General features: G+C 40.6%; 1 protein-coding gene across 2 annotated transcripts in view; it reads right to left on the minus strand.

Annotated features, from left to right (window-relative positions):
* col11a1a (collagen, type XI, alpha 1a) overlaps positions 1 to 17,082 on the minus strand; it is an 80,175-nt gene that overhangs the window by 46,364 nt on the left and 16,729 nt on the right. The window contains exons 5-23 of one of the 2 annotated variants that reach the window (XM_056364762.1): positions 16,589 to 16,714; positions 14,394 to 14,486; positions 12,907 to 13,005; positions 10,836 to 11,120; positions 9,362 to 9,427; positions 9,089 to 9,130; positions 8,908 to 8,970; positions 7,304 to 7,378; positions 7,084 to 7,167; positions 6,109 to 6,165; positions 4,738 to 4,791; positions 4,567 to 4,620; positions 3,618 to 3,671; positions 3,446 to 3,499; positions 2,397 to 2,450; positions 1,894 to 1,938; positions 1,615 to 1,668; positions 1,478 to 1,522; positions 542 to 595 (exon numbers count right to left, since the gene is read on the minus strand). In XM_056364762.1, the coding sequence (XP_056220737.1) occupies positions 542 to 595; positions 1,478 to 1,522; positions 1,615 to 1,668; positions 1,894 to 1,938; positions 2,397 to 2,450; positions 3,446 to 3,499; positions 3,618 to 3,671; positions 4,567 to 4,620; positions 4,738 to 4,791; positions 6,109 to 6,165; positions 7,084 to 7,167; positions 7,304 to 7,378; positions 8,908 to 8,970; positions 9,089 to 9,130; positions 9,362 to 9,427; positions 10,836 to 11,120; positions 12,907 to 13,005; positions 14,394 to 14,486; positions 16,589 to 16,714 (1,458 nt within the window). The remainder of the gene's footprint in view (positions 1 to 541; positions 596 to 1,477; positions 1,523 to 1,614; positions 1,669 to 1,893; positions 1,939 to 2,396; positions 2,451 to 3,445; positions 3,500 to 3,617; positions 3,672 to 4,566; positions 4,621 to 4,737; positions 4,792 to 6,108; positions 6,166 to 7,083; positions 7,168 to 7,303; positions 7,379 to 8,907; positions 8,971 to 9,088; positions 9,131 to 9,361; positions 9,428 to 10,835; positions 11,121 to 12,906; positions 13,006 to 14,393; positions 14,487 to 16,588; positions 16,715 to 17,082) is intronic. The other variant, XM_056364763.1, reaches the window with a different exon arrangement.

The following is a 17,082-nucleotide window of genomic DNA, read 5'->3' on the forward strand; positions in this document are numbered from 1 at the left end:
AGATGCTTTCAAATGGATCAACCCCCAAACATTCCCCCTCCTGAGATAAACCCCTGAAAAATATTTCAGAAAAATGTGTGTGCATAGTGCGTATGTGTGTGTTTGTACTCAAAAGGTCTCCAGGGAGAGGTGGCTGGACCAAATTCAAAAAGGCAAAATGAAGATGAGTATCTGTTTTGACAGTTCAACTTCTAATTTGGTGCCTCAAACGTAACTTATAAAAGCAGAATATTGACGTCTACAGCTAGAGAAATAAATAACAACACACTTCGCAATGAGAATGAAGCTGTTCAACTGTGTATTTCATTCATCAAATGCATCTATAAGCTCACAAGCTTATATACAGTGGATCCAAAGTAAATTTGCTTTTCTCTTTGTGTAGGGTTTGTGGTGGAAGATACAGGCATCAATGGAGACTAAAGCCAGTGTGTCTGTAGTTGCTTCCCTGTATTTACACATCACGGTGCAGCCATCATGGTGCAGCCATGCACACTTCATTTTTATCATGGGTGGTGGGACAGTGTGTGATTTTGTTGTTTACCTGTGTCCCTGGGGTTCCTTGCTGCCCAGGTGGGCCTGGTTCTCCTTGTGGTCCCTAAAAAAGATGGAGGCTGTCAAAACTAGACACTAAACACTAGTCCCAATCAGGTGGAACCTCCTGCCTATCAACAGCATAAATTAATAGCAATATTTTACATTTTATATTGTACATTTCCTTGTATTTAAAACCAAATCCAGCAGTGAATATTATTCCTCTCTTGAGCATCATCAAGCTGTATGAGGCTCAGTCATTCCAGGAGTTGTTTAAATTGTTACAGTGACTTCTTGAGGAAGTGTTTTGTAACTAATACGGCTGCCACTTAACGAATTGGGCTGTGAATCTATTGTATTCTATTTGGGTTACACATGATTTGGATTGTAGTCTGCTTAGGGAGCTGCCAGTGTGGAGAATAATGGATCTGTGTGTTAAACATCAGAGCAAAATAGAAGCTCCAGTAAGCCAGCCATGCTCTTTGACATTCTGGTGTCAAACTGCACTGCAGCTGTAATGGGAATATCTTGATTATGAAAAAAATGTATATAGGCTGTTGTTAAATGTGCGGTTGAGGGTTCATCTCTGCCACTAAATCAGCATTTTGTTCTTTACCCGTTGTAAATTTTAAACCTAGCCTGTCAACAGTATTTAACTTGTACGACCTTTGTAATACGGCAGAAAAAGGTACCGCCACAATCTAGCACGATCCTTTGCTGCCTTTCAAGTGGCTACTCTCCTTCTCAGCTCCTCTGAGATCCTCAGTATGAACTTTAACCTCACAGCTTTGCATCCTAAAGGGGTTTTAACAGCCTGATCTAGACAGTCCAAACTTACACAAACAGTCCTGTTTGTGTAAGACATTGTCCTGAAATTCTGCAGTCATATTAGGAGCTGATAAAGCAACATTTCAGACAGTTTACTGAGAGGAAGTTGTGTTTGTACCATGTTTCCTTTGGGACCTGGAGGCCCGTCAACTCCAGCAACGCCCTGAGAAGGACAGATCAGAAAAGACTCATATATACCACATATCAGCAGGAAGTGATATCAGAAAAGGGGATGGTAAAAGTGATGGTACGTACAGGAGATCCAGGGGGTCCTGGAGGACCACGAGGTCCCAGCAAACCTCTAGGACCCTATGAAGAGTGACAAGCAGTGATTTATAAAATCAGATTCATTCTATGCTCATTGCACTGATGAACACATTTCAGTGGGGCAGTCCTGTCCCCTGGTGGACACTTTTGTCAAAGGGAGAGAGATCAATTGAAAGCAAGATTAAAGCTGATCTTGTTGCAGCTCGTTGGAATCCCATATGTTTGCGAGGGCATGATGAAATAACACCAACAACAGAAAAGCCTTACACTCTCGCCAGCTAATCCTCTGGGCCCAATCTCTCCATCCTCGCCCTAAGAGAAGAAAAAGACAGCAGAGTACATTTATTGAACTGGGCTTCATTGGAGAGGTTCAGCTGCTCTTTAATTTAACTAAATAAAAATCTGAAGGGAATTCTGGCATGAAACCTTAAATGTCAGCTATCACCACCAATAACCATAAGCTCTCAAAGGTCTGTATTAGTCACAGCTTACTCTCAACCAAACCAAACATTTGTTGAAGGTAGTAACAGCCTAGTTGTGGAGGTGGGGTGGGAGTTCGGGGGTTGGGGTTGGGGGTTGGTGGTGTAGTTAGTTTCTGGGGGGAGGAAAGGTTAAACTTAAATCCCTCCTCCTCCCCAGTTCATGGTCTCCACCCAGCTGCTGCTGCCTGAGGGCTGAGCTGGTGGACCACAGCTGATATAAGTGATGCAGCCGAGTTCAGTTTTCTTAAAGGTTATTTAGGGTGTTAAGTTAAAAGAGAAGGTACTCACTCTCTGTCCATCCTCTCCAGGGGCACCTGGGGGTCCCATCGGTCCTATCTCCCCCTGAGATAGAAAGAGTGAAAGAAAATTAAAGAGAGATTCAGGATAATTCATCATAGTTTGATCTTACCAGACCATCAGCTATAGGCTTGTGCGATCATTTTTATTTTTTGAATCAAATATCTAAAATAATTTTCATATTGGGCTCAAACTGCAAACTGTCTCTCCTACATTTCACATTTTCACCAACAGTTTTACTCTTATGGACATTGGTTACTTTAAAACCTTTAGTTTCTACATTCTTATGTCTTATTGTTTTTGATGTATTATAGTGTTGCTAGTGCAAATCCATAATCTAAAGAGCCATTTAAAGTCATAATTCTCCACAAAAATTTATGAGCCTACTACAGACTGGTGCATTAAACTGGGGTGAGAGACATATTTGAAATCTTAAATTAGAATTATTATTATTATTAATATTATTATTTAGAGTGACCAATACAGTGCACCACCCTCGACAATGATGTGTCTCCTTCAGAAAATGTGGTTGACTCTACAAACACATTTACCTGGCTTCAGTGCAACACTAAATCTTTTCCAGTAGTCTGATTGATGCAGACACATTAGTGGAATTAAACAAATTCAAACTTCTTAATAAATTATTTCCCTCATTTTCAATTCACTTGTCACACTGAAATTTAAGAGGTTACTCAACATTGTGATCTGACTGCAGGTGAATCTATTTCATCTCATCCAAAACCTTTGCCATCTAAATGATACCCTGATAAATCTGAGAATTAATCTAAGAAGACAAACCTTCAACAGCTAGGGAGTTTTGTTTTAATGCCAGTTTTGTGACTTATCACACGAAGGAATAGTGTTTTGCTCATAACCTTGTTTACAAGAAGAGTTGCTCCACAGGCCAAACCAAAATCTGGTTCGTTATTGCTCAGTGTTCAAATCTAACAATGTTCAACTTCAGCAGAATCAACAGTAAATGCGTAAAAAGCAGGATTTTGATGAACCTGAAGCAGTGGCATGCACCTTTCTGTACTCACCCTGTGTCCCTTTTCACCAGGCAGTCCGGGGAGTCCATCAAAGCCTCGGTCACCCTTTAATGAAGCAGAGCAGAGAATGTCACCAAACCACACAACATCACCACACATCAAACTCATCCTGGCCTGCACACAACACAACAAACATGAAAGGTGGTGTGCTGGCATTTGGTACCTTGGAGCCTGGCTCTCCGGGCATTCCCCGGGCACCGTCTGCTCCAGCACGGCCCTTCAAAACAGAAAGATTAAACATATACATACAGATTTGCATATTGTAACAACCTTGAAATGCACATTCAATACAATTAGGTGTTTGTGTAGAAGAGTGATATAGTTATATTCTAATTCTTATATTCTAATACAACAATAAGGTTTTACCAGAGCAACAGCTACTCTTCCTGAGGCCCAGCTGGTTTGTTGGATTGTGCAAAGTTATATTGTAATAAGTAATACATCTTTAATTAGTAAACAAATTAATATAGTCTGAAGCTGCAAATTTAAGCAGTGTAGCAAATATTAACACAAATCATTGATCCACATCACTTCAGCAATCAAGAGGTAGAGCAGGGGCTGACTGGGAATCATCTCCAAAACCAGCTGCCAGTTTACAGCACTGCAGGAGAAGTTCTAACAGGATACCAAACACAGAGTAATAACAAATCGAAAATCTATTTCTTATTCTGACACTACTTTTTATGTCTGTTGCAGCAGTAGATGAGTAAGTATTTTCTGACATTAAAATCAGCTCACAGTTGACCCATGAATCAAGCTTGTATTACAAATTTGCCTATGACTGGTTTATGTTTATTAGTAACCAATTAGGTCAAGACGTTTGGCTCTGCAGAGTGACTACACTGTGACACTAATTGTGCCCCACATCTGCAGCCAGTTTTCCCATTTTGGCATTTTCAGACAGATTAGCTGCCCGGCCATTGATCCGAGGATTGGAGGCAGCGCAGGCCTTTAAGCACATATCAAGCAATTGTTTGTTGAACTGGAAATAAGCCTCTCAGCATCTGAGCAGTGGCCACAAGTACAAACAACCACACAACAACAAACACAGAGGCATGTGAGCACACACACACTGCACAGTGAGAGTGTAGCAGGTCATTGAGTTCACTCACCCTCTTGCCAGCTTTGCCAGATTGTCCTGAAGGCCCCTGGATGCCACGGGGACCCTGTGCAGACACGAGGACCACTTAGTGACCAACAGTCTAATAACCTTGGATGTGGCCTACAGTAGCTGGTGAGGGACATTTTCATACATCATAGTAGTAACATCTCTTGTTTCTTACCTGAGGTCCAGGGTCTCCACTTTCACCTTTCAGTCCAGGAGCACCGGGTAGACCCTGAAGAGAGAGCACAAACCAAACATTGACACTTTTCATTCAGGTCATGACATATGCAGTTTGCTACAGGACCGATCAGTAAAAAATGGCATGAGGTAAACAGCAGATGGCGATGTTTAGCTTAATGTGCACATTCTTTCTGTGTGTTGATCTGAAGAAAATGAATTCACACATTCCTTTTATGCATGAACTACTTGGGATGAGAGTCTAAGACATGATATCCTTTAAGTTCTTATAAATTATATCACTCTAATATGACCACCACATGTATAATATGTTTTTCTTTGATGATGTATTATGTGCATCTTTTCATGTGGATTGCTTCTGGCATATCAATCTGCATCAGATTAAAGAAGTTTGTGAGGTTATCCTGACAGGTCAAATGATCATCTTTAGCCTGCTTTTAAAAGACATCAAAAACATCTGTGTGTCTTTTAGCATATACTTAAGTCTAAAAAAGCAATCCTAAATTGTTAGTAAAGGCAGAGATTTGGGGTACAGTGCATACTGTAATCTGTCTGCAGACCAGCATGTATTCAACGCTGGTGATTTTGCAGACACACAGACGCTTTTAGAATCATAAAAGAGCTTGACTGTCAGAACTGCCTTGACTGTTTTAAACATGCATTTAATCAAGGAGGGAAACCTTTTAGAAAGGTACATTTACATCTGATTATTGCCTTATCATTTCAGATCCATATACTTGGCCTTTTGCCTTTAAAGGGCAGATTTTAAACTGGCCAATTCCTCGTGTCTTTTGTTGGACCTTTTCCTGCAGATAAATAGTGGATCATGTATCAACAAGCCCAAGAGAGAGGAGGAGGGTTTGTGTGGAGTGGTGGGGGGCAACAACAGAATGAAATTTTCTTGGCAGCTGGTAGCACGTAACAGACAGGAAGTGTAGCCACTGAGCCACCCAGTGCTGATGCAACAACATTTCACAACAAATAATCTGCTCTCTGCTGTTTGTCACAAAAATATAAATAAATAAGTAACATAAAGTAGATGTTTTCATTTAAGCAATGCGGAACTGGCAGTACCAGAAATTTACAGATTTTCATTCTAAGTACTGAATTCTTAAAAAGTTGTGCTCTTTCTGAAATATTGGTGAAAAGGAAACTTTAAATCTAACATTAAGTGTCATGATATTGATCCAAATGGGTATCTTGTGTGCTTATTACAACTGTTACTATCAAATGCAAACACAATTGATTGGACAATAAACAGGAGTTGAAAAGGTCATGTTACCGAAAATGTAAAGAGCCAAATTCCTACGAGCTACCACACACACAAAAAGAAAAGACAAAAGGGACTCACCACTGGCCCTGATCGTCCTGTCAGACCCATCGGCCCGGGGGGTCCCCTCATAGCCAGCTGCAGGGGAGACACGGACAAGAACAAGGTCAAATTCCACTTAGCAAAAAACTCCATTCAGAAAATGTATAGTATATCCATTTTTGAAAAAGAAAATATGCATACTATATACTGCATGTAAAGCACATACTAAGTGTACTTTGTTTTATTTTATCTTTGCATGTCCATGTCCTGTGCTGAACTGATTGGCGTATATAACAGAATTAAATCAAATTTAAATCAAATCAATAAAATACATGTTCACTGTTCTGGGGTGTCTTCTGTTTTACTTCAGAGGTAACCATTATTTTATAAGAGCAGCTGTATATTTTTTGGAACTGGTATTTGACCTCAGACATATTTTACATTATTATTATACCATAATCCCATTTTGCATAATGTATATGATCCTGCTGGTGAATCTCCTTGCTGTATATATTCTCTGAACTTTATTTTGTTGTATTGTCTTCTGATGCAGTAAACCCAAATGCATATTTCCACATTTCATCTCTTGGTTCACTGAGGGTGTAATTAATGTGGGACATTATGCAGAAGCCAACAGTTCTCCTAAATACCAAGTCTAGATTTTGTCTTTTCCTCTCTTCTAACAGCCCCCCTCCTCTCCCATTTACACACACAGACATTTTCTACACCTGTTGGTTTAGCCCACCCGCAGGTTGAGAGCCCCTAAAGTATTTTTAACAGTCTCTCCTGTCTGTCCATCTGTTCAAAGTGGCCTTTTTATGTTGTTGCTCTCCAGCCTGCTCGGCATGTCTCCTTTTAGCCTTGCAAGGCCAACGAAACGCAGTGTACCCCCCTCCCCTTCCCTGTCTCTCTCATCCTTGCCCTCCTCTCCCCCTACAGCTGTGTGTGCAGGGAGAAGGGCAGGGGTGGGGGTTTGGCTTCCCAGTGGCTTGTTTAATATCCTTGTCTACTTACTCTGGCCTGGGAGAGGATGGCCTGGGCTTGGGCTTCTTGTGCCGACACCACTGGACCCTTCTCACCATCCCCACCAAAACGGAACTGTCAAACACGCACAAACACATAGAAGTTAAAACATTATTCATTCTGTTTATCATCACTGTTAAATACCCTAAAAATCGGTCTGGTTATTGAATTACATAATAAAAGGTTCTGTTGTGTTATTCTGAGCACTTACTGGCAGCATCAGCATAGTACCAGGGGGCCCTGGCAAACCATCAGCACCAGGCAGACCAGCACGACCAGGAGGACCCTGCAACACAGAAGAGATACCACCTGAGTCATAAAATCAACAACCTTTACCATTAACTGGGAAGAAAACAGAATATTTTAAAGACCATATAAAGATCAAAGTAGTTCAGATAGATGCTTGTATGAATGTAATGTACAGTACATGTTATCATATCTAAATGTCAGTAGACTGGAAAAGCTAAATTAATAACTCCTTCTTCATGTCCAACATATGCAGTTGTTGTGTTTTCAAGGAAATAACATTTGCATCTTTGTTCAATTTTAAGAATCTATAATTGTGTAAATCACTGGAAATCAGTGCAGACAAACATATGTATCAATATGCTGTGAAAAAATGCACCTGATCCTGAGTTCTTTCGGTTTCAAATCTTAAATTGTGCTGTTACCTATGCCGTTAACAGCAGCAGTAATATGGAGGGAAACACAAACACAGCCAAACATGCCCACACCCACCCACCCACACACACACACACACACACACACACACACACACACACACACACACACACACACAAACACACAAACATACACCACACAGCTGGAGCAGTAAATGCTGGAGGTGTGCTGTTTGTTGGTTTCATTAGCATGTGCTCCTCCTCCTCCAGCACACATAGACTGGGCCTGTCCATCTGTACACCACACTACTGTCTGCAGTCCAAAACCAACATCCTTTTCCATGAATTCTGGTGCCCACATTTGTGTGTGTGTGTGTGTGTGTGTGTGTGTGTGTGTGTGTGTGTGTGTGTGTGTGTGAGTTGCATGTCTGTGGAACAGAGAAAATGCAAAGGGCAAAGCATTAACATATTTACTTTTTATGAAGGGGAACCCAGTTTGTCCTCACTTATCAAAACTGACTCACATGCCACACTTTTCAGGCCTTATTATATAAACTACCAGGGTTTGTCTGAAATCATTTTAAACCATGGTTTTACAGCTTCACCACATCATGTGAAGCATAAATATTGTTGCTATGGTTACCACTGTTTAATATTCTTCCCACACTGATTTGTAATGTTTGAACTGTTATGCTTTGTTTGACATGGTAAAATGGTTCTTTACTGCAGCAGCATATGATTTCATAGATCATTGGCTGTGGTGTCGCATGCTAGCATGGGCAGTAAGCTACTGGAATGAACTCAAGAGACCAAAAATATTAACTGGAATGTCATCATCATTTATTACAACATGCAGCTGAGTGAGGGAGTTCTGTGTAGAAGATTAGTAAGTTTGACATATAACTTACAGAAATATAATTTGACATTTGATGACTTAACTAGTTAGCGGACCAGCAGGTTGGTGCATTCCTTCAAGGATGTTGGATTATTCATCTTTATTCTACAACATACGCAGCATTATTCCTATGAAATTAACTGAGGTAAAGTTCCCATGAGGCCATACTATGTATATACAGAAGTATTAGCCATAGCACTAATACAACTCAGTTGCCACATTCTTTGTAGTCACTTGTTTTACCTACTTCTTGAGTGTTTTTTTGGGATCTCAGATTCAAAGACATAAATAACAACTCACCCTGTCACCAGGATCTCCAGAAGGCCCGGGGGGTCCTTGTAGGCCTGAGGGACCTGGAAGGCCCTAAAAAGACAAAGCTAAGTCAGCAGAGCAGCAGCACGGCGGCTCATTAAACTCTGACTACAATGGCGTATAATTATGCTCAGGTGCAAAACACTGACTATTAAATCAATATACTCACAGCTGGGCCAGGAGGTCCTGGCGGTCCTTCAATCAGCATGCCCTTTAAAAAACAAACACTGTTTCACACCACAAATGCTGCCCTACAGTCAAGTTCAGGATGAGTCAACAAATTCAGAGTAAAGAACAAAAGCTGTAAAAGTGTAGTTCAGCAGCTGACTTAATTTCCTTTGGATCAACTCATTCTGTAAAAACAATTTTTTGATAATAACATGAACTAAAATGACATGATTATATCACTTTAGTATATCAGCATTGACTTTAAGGGCCTTACAGGTTCAATCACAGCCGGCTCGCCCTTTTCTCCCTTCTGGCCGAAGGCTCCTCCAGCACCAGCAACCTGCAGTTACAAAGTGAGCACAGAGGTGACATTCTTCACACAGCAGTTATAGTTCACAGGTGAATGAATAGCAATGATGAGCAATGATGACTGGAGGAGGCAGTTCAGCCGGTGAAAAGAATGTGTGTGAATGCTTGAACAAATTTTACTCAATCAATCAACATCTTACATTCAGTTGTAGCTACTGCAGCTATGTCAGAGGCAGAAAGTGAGTAAAGAATAACACACAGTGAGATGACATTGTGGTACAAAACAGGCAAAATGTTAGTCGTACTGAGAAGGAATAGACCTCTACTCTGTGTGCTTGAAATGGAGCAGTGCTGTCATTGCATTGCCATTGTGCAGTGTGGCTAACAGTGACCAAATAAAACAATAACACCAACAGGTTATTACTGTCATGCAAACCCACAAAATAATGCAACTAGATACATTTATAATAAGAGACATAGTAATAATAATAATGTTCACTCCCACATTCATGTGAAGTGTCTTCCTTTCTATTCTTTGGGCAACATTGCAAATGTTAAGATTTAAATAAATAGCTGAACATGACTGTGGTTTCATTAGAGGTCGTGAATTGGTCCGTCCGTCTCATGTGTTTAGGTGTGCTTTAAGAGTGGAGGTGGAGGAGGTGGGGTGAAATAAGAAGGATTAGGAGGCCGGGTGGGTGTATGTGTAGAGGGGTGCTAAAATTTAACAATACCCAAAGGCACACAATCACAACATGGTATGTGATGATGTTCTGACAGAGGGTAAATTTAAACAAGAGTTAAACATGGAGACAAAGTAAAGAGAGTGGTACATGTTAAATATTTATACTAACCAGCTGACAACCTGTGACAAGCTGTGACTGCTGGTAAGTGAAGGCAGAGTTCAAAAGTTTGGGTATGAAAGGGAGTGAGTTACACTGAGTGTGCACTGTGGAGACAGCTTCCTCTGAGTTGTGGGCTAATTGTATGATATGAAAATGACATGTCACAGACAGGCTGCTAGTTAAAATGGCTGAAAGCTGAGTGGGTGGGAGGGGGCGGCAGGTACTTTGTTGGGTATGTTTGGGCGGGGTGCAGGTTGGGCTGACACACACTGATTGAAGGCTGTGCGTTTAGAGATAAGAACAAAATAATATGTGAGTGTCAATAATTTCTGTGTTTGTGCACACACTGTGCAGTCTGCCGGAATGGGAGCTACCAAAACACAGGTGCATGCATGGTCCCTGTAACAGCTGTCAATCATTAAATCACCAATCACACATAATGCATTTACTGGCTCCACACTCAATATGTCAATGACATATTTCCCATGCCAAGCAACCATCTAGGAAGACGTGCACTGGAAGACAGAGTGAGTCCCTAACGCGTGCCGTTCATGCACACACCCGTCAGTCGCCAGGTCAGGGCGTGATACTTACGGTGCTCTCAGAAACGTCGGTTTCAGCAGCAACCCCAGGCCCCACCTCATCATCGTAGGCTGCCGTGGGTTTGGGGGGGGCAGTGCCATACTCATCATATGCCCCGTAATCATACAACCTGTTGTCAACCTCCCCCAAGTCATACTCCTTTAGGTCATATTCCTTAAAGTCATATGCTTCCGCACCAGTGTCCAAGTTGTCCACCATTTCTGGGACAGCGGTGGGCTCCGGAGCAATGGGAGCGGCCTCGTAGCCATTAGCACCGACAACATCCTCCTCCACAGCCTTTCAGGTGTTACCCAAGCAAAGAAGGGGGAAGTGATGGTGGGCAACCAAGGAAATAAGGATGTTAGTTAAGCAATTGAGGCAAACAGTCTACTTTAACATGTTATTAAAGCAGACTGCAAATAAATTCAGCAAAAAAATTTTTTTAAAAAGCAACAGTAACACCTTATTTATTCCATGTTATCTTAGATGAATGAAGTTAATGGTCCAATACTGTTGTGTGATTGTAGTTTGAATTAATGTAATCTGAATATTTGAATTGATAACATTAAAATCCAAGCAATGAATCATGTTACTAATTAAGTATCTGCCTTAACAATCCAACACAAACCTACAGCACACCTCAGGAGGAATAAATACAGTGTTACTGTAATTACTGACTCTTACAATCAAAAGTTTGTTATTCATACTTGTCAAGTAGACATGATTTTACCTCAGCCTTCTTTTCTTTCTCCTCATACAGTTATACAGGATGTATACAGTAAACAGTCAGTAAAGAAAGGCTGAAATAAACGTCTGAAATGACACTAGCAGCAATTTGCATCAACAGCAAACCAATCATCAGATTGGAGTAACTGCAGATGTACAGAGTGCATCAAGATACAGACAAGTAAAATTTTAATTTGTTGGTCAACAAATCCATTTTGATGTTTGGAGCCTCCTGTGTGTTTTCCTGATGCACTCTGTATGTGGGTCAAGTACTACAACCGCCATCACTTGCTACAATTTCTTTTTTTTTTTCATTCCAAACTGTGATCACTGCTTTAGCTACAAAATGGATGCAATTACACAGTTATTATTGGCAGCACTCCATCTCGCCCAATTATATATTTAAAAGTGCCTGTATAATCACATCCACTTTGTCAAATGCTGCGGTAGATGATGCATGTTCATAGCTGGCTGTGAGGAGATTTGTTGATCATAGTTCGTTTAGTGGTAATTAGCAGAACTAGTGATCAAAACCAGGCCTATGGATGAACAGGGCATATATTGTTGAACAGATAATCTCCAGAATCATTTGCTGTTAATGGACTTGGCTGAGAGAGGCTCTGCCATCGTCAGCTTCTTTTAATCCTGGATGAGGCTGCAGGTCTTGTCAACTCTCCGCTCTTTGTGTGGGTAATAAAGGCAGACAAGCCGGTGTGACTGAGGCAAAATACACTGGCTCTAAAACATATTTCTAGCTCCTGGTGAAGGACCACGTTATTTCACTAAAATCCTTAGTGGTTTCTATTAATTAGACGGCGACAGTGAATTTCAAAGCCACACATTTCCAGAACAATACTTGCTTCTTTTTAATAAATGGGGTACAGTTCACTGTTACTGTTCATTTCTTAGTTCTATTATGATCCATCCAGACAGCCTACAGTGTTTTATCTTTAAAGTAACTGCCGTTGCTTCAGCTGAACACTAATGTGTCACACACTGATTGAGGTTAACTTGCTCACATGCTGGAAACTAACAAAATCTGCAGCCTCAGCCAAAATTGAATGTCGACAAAAAGCTACAAACGACCGCATTACTTTCTAAGAATGCAATGCATCCCTAGAATCCACATGGTGTATGCAGTGGAGCGAGTGGGTTGTAGCTTTCAAACATTTAAAAAAAAACTCCCAGTCCACAGCAAAGTCTCAATAAATCAAAAGACACATTCATTCGTTTGAATGGTTGTGTCTTTGTCTTTTCATACCAGATGCTTTCTTGGGTAAAATCTTCCTTGCTCACATTTCCCAAAACACCTAACACTGGCTTTTAACAGTAGATGAGAATGAAGATGAAAAATTACCTCATAGGGTCCACTCGTGGCAAAGGGGGACTGAGTTTGAGTACCATCTACAGTTCCGTAGTCAATGTCTGTATTGTAATCTCCTTCTACATTGTTTAGCTGAGTCATGTCGAAAAAAGGAAAGAAGAATAAAGCGAGGGTTAACACAAAGGCTAAAACTGAGGTTATTTGCTAGGGGTCCTCTCAAGCTAGCTACAGACTGTGCTACATCTACATAAGAGAGGTTAGGGAGCTCTGAGTCTGCCATCAGAGATTTTCCCTTCAGAATTCAGGGTAGGAAGATCTTGATGGGATTTGGTCTTTTCTTAACTTGACGTTTACCCTAAAATTGCCTCTTGGTCGTGCCGGCGCTGTGGCCTGGTAGCCAGGCATCTGTCGTTTCCTCTCAGCGGCAAACTTTTTAGCTGGTGATTTTTTGTTAGCCAAGAACTTTAAGGACTTGGCCTTAAATTTACTGAGGGACTTTCTGGTCCTCTTCTTTTTCATGGAGACACTACGTTTCTTTCTCTGGAAGATCTTGCGGCGACAAAGAACACCAAGACAAACGTGGAACATTCAAAAGTGGAAATTACTTAAAGGCACAGTCTGCAACTTTTGCACAGAGTCTTTATCAAATCCCAACTGTCAGAGCACATGTGCTCCACTTTCCGGTAGCAGCCCGCATACAGTACTTGGTCTGCACAGTATCCTTTCACACGGTCACGGTGTACACCAACTACAGGGGCTGCAAGTGGAATGATGGCCATTTTAACACTGCCTTCAGATTATATGACAGTTGGGTGGAAAGGGTGTTGTACAACAGTTGAGGACTGGGCCTTTCATGTGACACACAGAAGCATTTTTGGGACATACATACTTATGAATCTGGGACTGATGCAAAAACAAAACACAGAGGATTTGCCTTTCAGCAACACTTTAGAGCTACTGCAGTGCAATGAAATAGCAATGGAGGTTAGCTTGCTTTTGCTGCATTTTCCAAAATGTAAAGTGTAATATTGTTGATGATTCATTATGAGAATAATGTACACAAAACCTTTAAAGACATGCTGAAATGCAAAAACACACTCAAAGCAGATGGCATTCCCAGCGAGACAAGGCAGCAGCCTCTTAAAACAGACACAAGGAGGGCTGCCAAACCGAGTATGTTTACATGCACACTCAAGTCCACCTGTGCTGCCTTATTGTGAAGGTCATTATTAGAGACAGCATCACCAGGTCAGGACACTTTTATTGTTGCTCAATCTTTCAATCTAGTGTTGCATATCAAATTTCTGGCTACCTTTGGAGAAACCATTTGAGAAATTTGGAGAGAATATGATCATGAAGCTGATTACTCCCAGAAACTGGAGTACTGGTGTGCATATAAACATAACGCTGAGACACAGACAACACACAAGACAAACTGATGGATGGGATGGATGACCGAAAAACAGAGACATCACAGGAAACACATGTTTTTTTTCTTTTCTTTTCCTTTTTTCATTTACCTGTGGTTCAGAATACTCATCGGTGGGAATGATGTCTGTTGCTCCCTCAGAGTAATCATAGAACTGAGAGTAATCTAAATCATCAGTAGTGTACTGGAGAGGTTCAGAGAGAGAGAGAGAGAGGGAGAGAGAGAGAAGGAAGAGAGGTCTTTGTGTTAGCATTAGCATCAAGGATGCAGAGAGCTCTTTCAGCAAGATGATACATATGTTATCATCCTGAGCATGCTGCATGTTCAAACAGATGAAGTTTGAACAGATTATTTTACATCATTATTTATGGCAAACAATATTAGAATAAAGCGTTGTGGTAACAGTATCATTTAAAAAAAAAAAAAAAAAAATGGTCAAGAATGGTTAGACACTGAATAATCAGTGCAGCATTAATATTATACACATAGCATCATATGAAATGCCACAAGATGTAATGCGATAATGTATTATAATGTATAATTTATAATATATTATGGCTCATTGATAATGATAATGATAATGATAATGAACAAAATCATCATTACCTCCAAACCAATAGCAACTAAATTGGATAATGGTTTTAATATGGTGAACAAACAAGTAAACAAATGCTGAAACAAGCCATGTGGGTCTTTGACTGCAAACATGTAAAAGCAGATGGGATTTTCAAAAGCTCGTAAAACAAAGGAAAACAACAGGGAGACCTCAAAGAAATAATCACCAGCTGCATTTCAGGGATATCGTAATGGAACTTTCTCAGTGCAAGCATGTTAATTATACACTTCAGTAAAAATGAAAGGTTTCTGATTTAAAGAAAGTGTAGCTTCTTTCAGTTGTGTAGTTCTCTACCAGGTAAAAAACAAAGCTATACAATATAATTAATGGCTTCTCGTCATGAGAGTTTATCACTTCATGCTGCAACTTGGAAGTGAAGTCTGAACATGATATCACGCTTAGCTGGTTAGAAATGATAGTTATGGTATCTGGCAGCATGTGTGTTCCAAATTATCAAATTAATTCAACATAGTTGGATCTCAGTTAAATTGGCACTGACGTAGCTTCAGGCACCACACTGCACCTTTAGAAAGGGACTATTTTACAGCTGGTCAGTGTCCATGACTGTTTCACCCTGCCCCTTACAATCATCTCAGTGATTTATGGGCAAATATAAAAGAAGGGTTAACTTGTAGCGCTTAACTCTAATGCAGTTGTGTTTAAGTAGGTGAGTGGTTAAAATTGATTATAAAGCTACAGACTGTGTCCTTGGCTGGTGCTTGCAAAAATGAGAATTGTAAGTAAGCAGATGGGGTTAATAGATTTTTATATTGCATCCTTAAGTTTTAAAAAGGCAATTTAGGGACAGAGGAAGAGATTAGACAGACAGAATAGGTATCCCTATCAGCTCCTTTCAATATAATTTCAAAATGAACATTTTACACTGTTGTGTCATGACCATTCAATCAGTGAGAATCGCATCCCTGAGCATTCACACTACCATCTCTTCTCTCTACACTCTCTACTCTCTGCACTACTCATCTGGCCACACCTCCAGTCCAGAGCATTACTGCAGACAGTTTACATTTACCTACCTACCTGATGGAAGACACCTGAATCAGTGATTGGGGTGTGGCCGGATGTGGACAATACAGTATCCCTCCAAGTATATGCTGAAATAATGTTGTGCAGCTTATGTTGTGTTGTCTACATTTGTGGATAAATTAATGTAGATGTACATGTCTGTGTTACTGTCTTGCTAGAACTCAGTATAATAAGCAGACACTCACACAAGTCTGTACTTATAATACCTGATATCTATTTTATGGAAATTCTCCCTATTTATATAATATTTCAACAACTGTGAATTATTCTCTTGTTACAACATGTACAGGTGAACCAGGATCATTCGGAATTTCCACTGTAAAACCTGATGTGGATTTCTGAAACATACCCAGGTAAAAGCCTGGCCTTCTTAAAAAATGTCTCAATATCTAATAACTTATTTACCAAAACACTACAGCCATTTATCTGTTTTAATACATTAAAACCCTTTAAACCAACTGCCTCCTAACTGAGACTAAACATGAGGACACACACTTATCATGTGCAAATAAAACCTGACGACATCAACTGTGAAGCTCATCAATCATCATCCTCCTCTTAGCAGCACCTCAATTGGTGCTCTGTAGAATCTCCACCCTCCACCCCACCCTCCCTGGTTGGCTGACCTCTTCCTCTGGCTCCTGGGCCTGCAGGGAATCACCGTGGGGAGTGTCACAGTCTGGGCTGTAATGTTCACAGTAGTCATATGCCGCTTTGGGATCAGCCACGATCAGAAGTTGTTGGATGTCACCCTGCAGAAAAGAGACAAAGGAATATGAGTTAGTTCACTCTGTTCATGCACAGGCTGATTTCTCCCACATGCCAGTTTAAAAGATAAAGAGTAACCATCTGAAAATAATGCTTTAAATCCAAATTATTTACAACTCCTTGAGTTGCCCAGGGTTGATGAAACCTGATCATTAGCTACAGACAGGACAAGGCTTCACAGAGGGTCATGTCTCATCTTGCTCACCCACTCACACACGCTGGGTAAAGTGGCATAAATGTAAATCTTAAATTACAGATGCAATCTATTTGGTCCCATACACTTATAGAGTCTGGCAGAGTAAATTCCCCCCTTGTATGATTAAACAGCTTGACACACACCCCACTGAGTCCA

This window comes from Seriola aureovittata, chromosome 20 (genome assembly GCF_021018895.1).
Source record: "Seriola aureovittata isolate HTS-2021-v1 ecotype China chromosome 20, ASM2101889v1, whole genome shotgun sequence".
NCBI classification, from domain to species: domain Eukaryota; kingdom Metazoa; phylum Chordata; class Actinopteri; order Carangiformes; family Carangidae; genus Seriola; species Seriola aureovittata.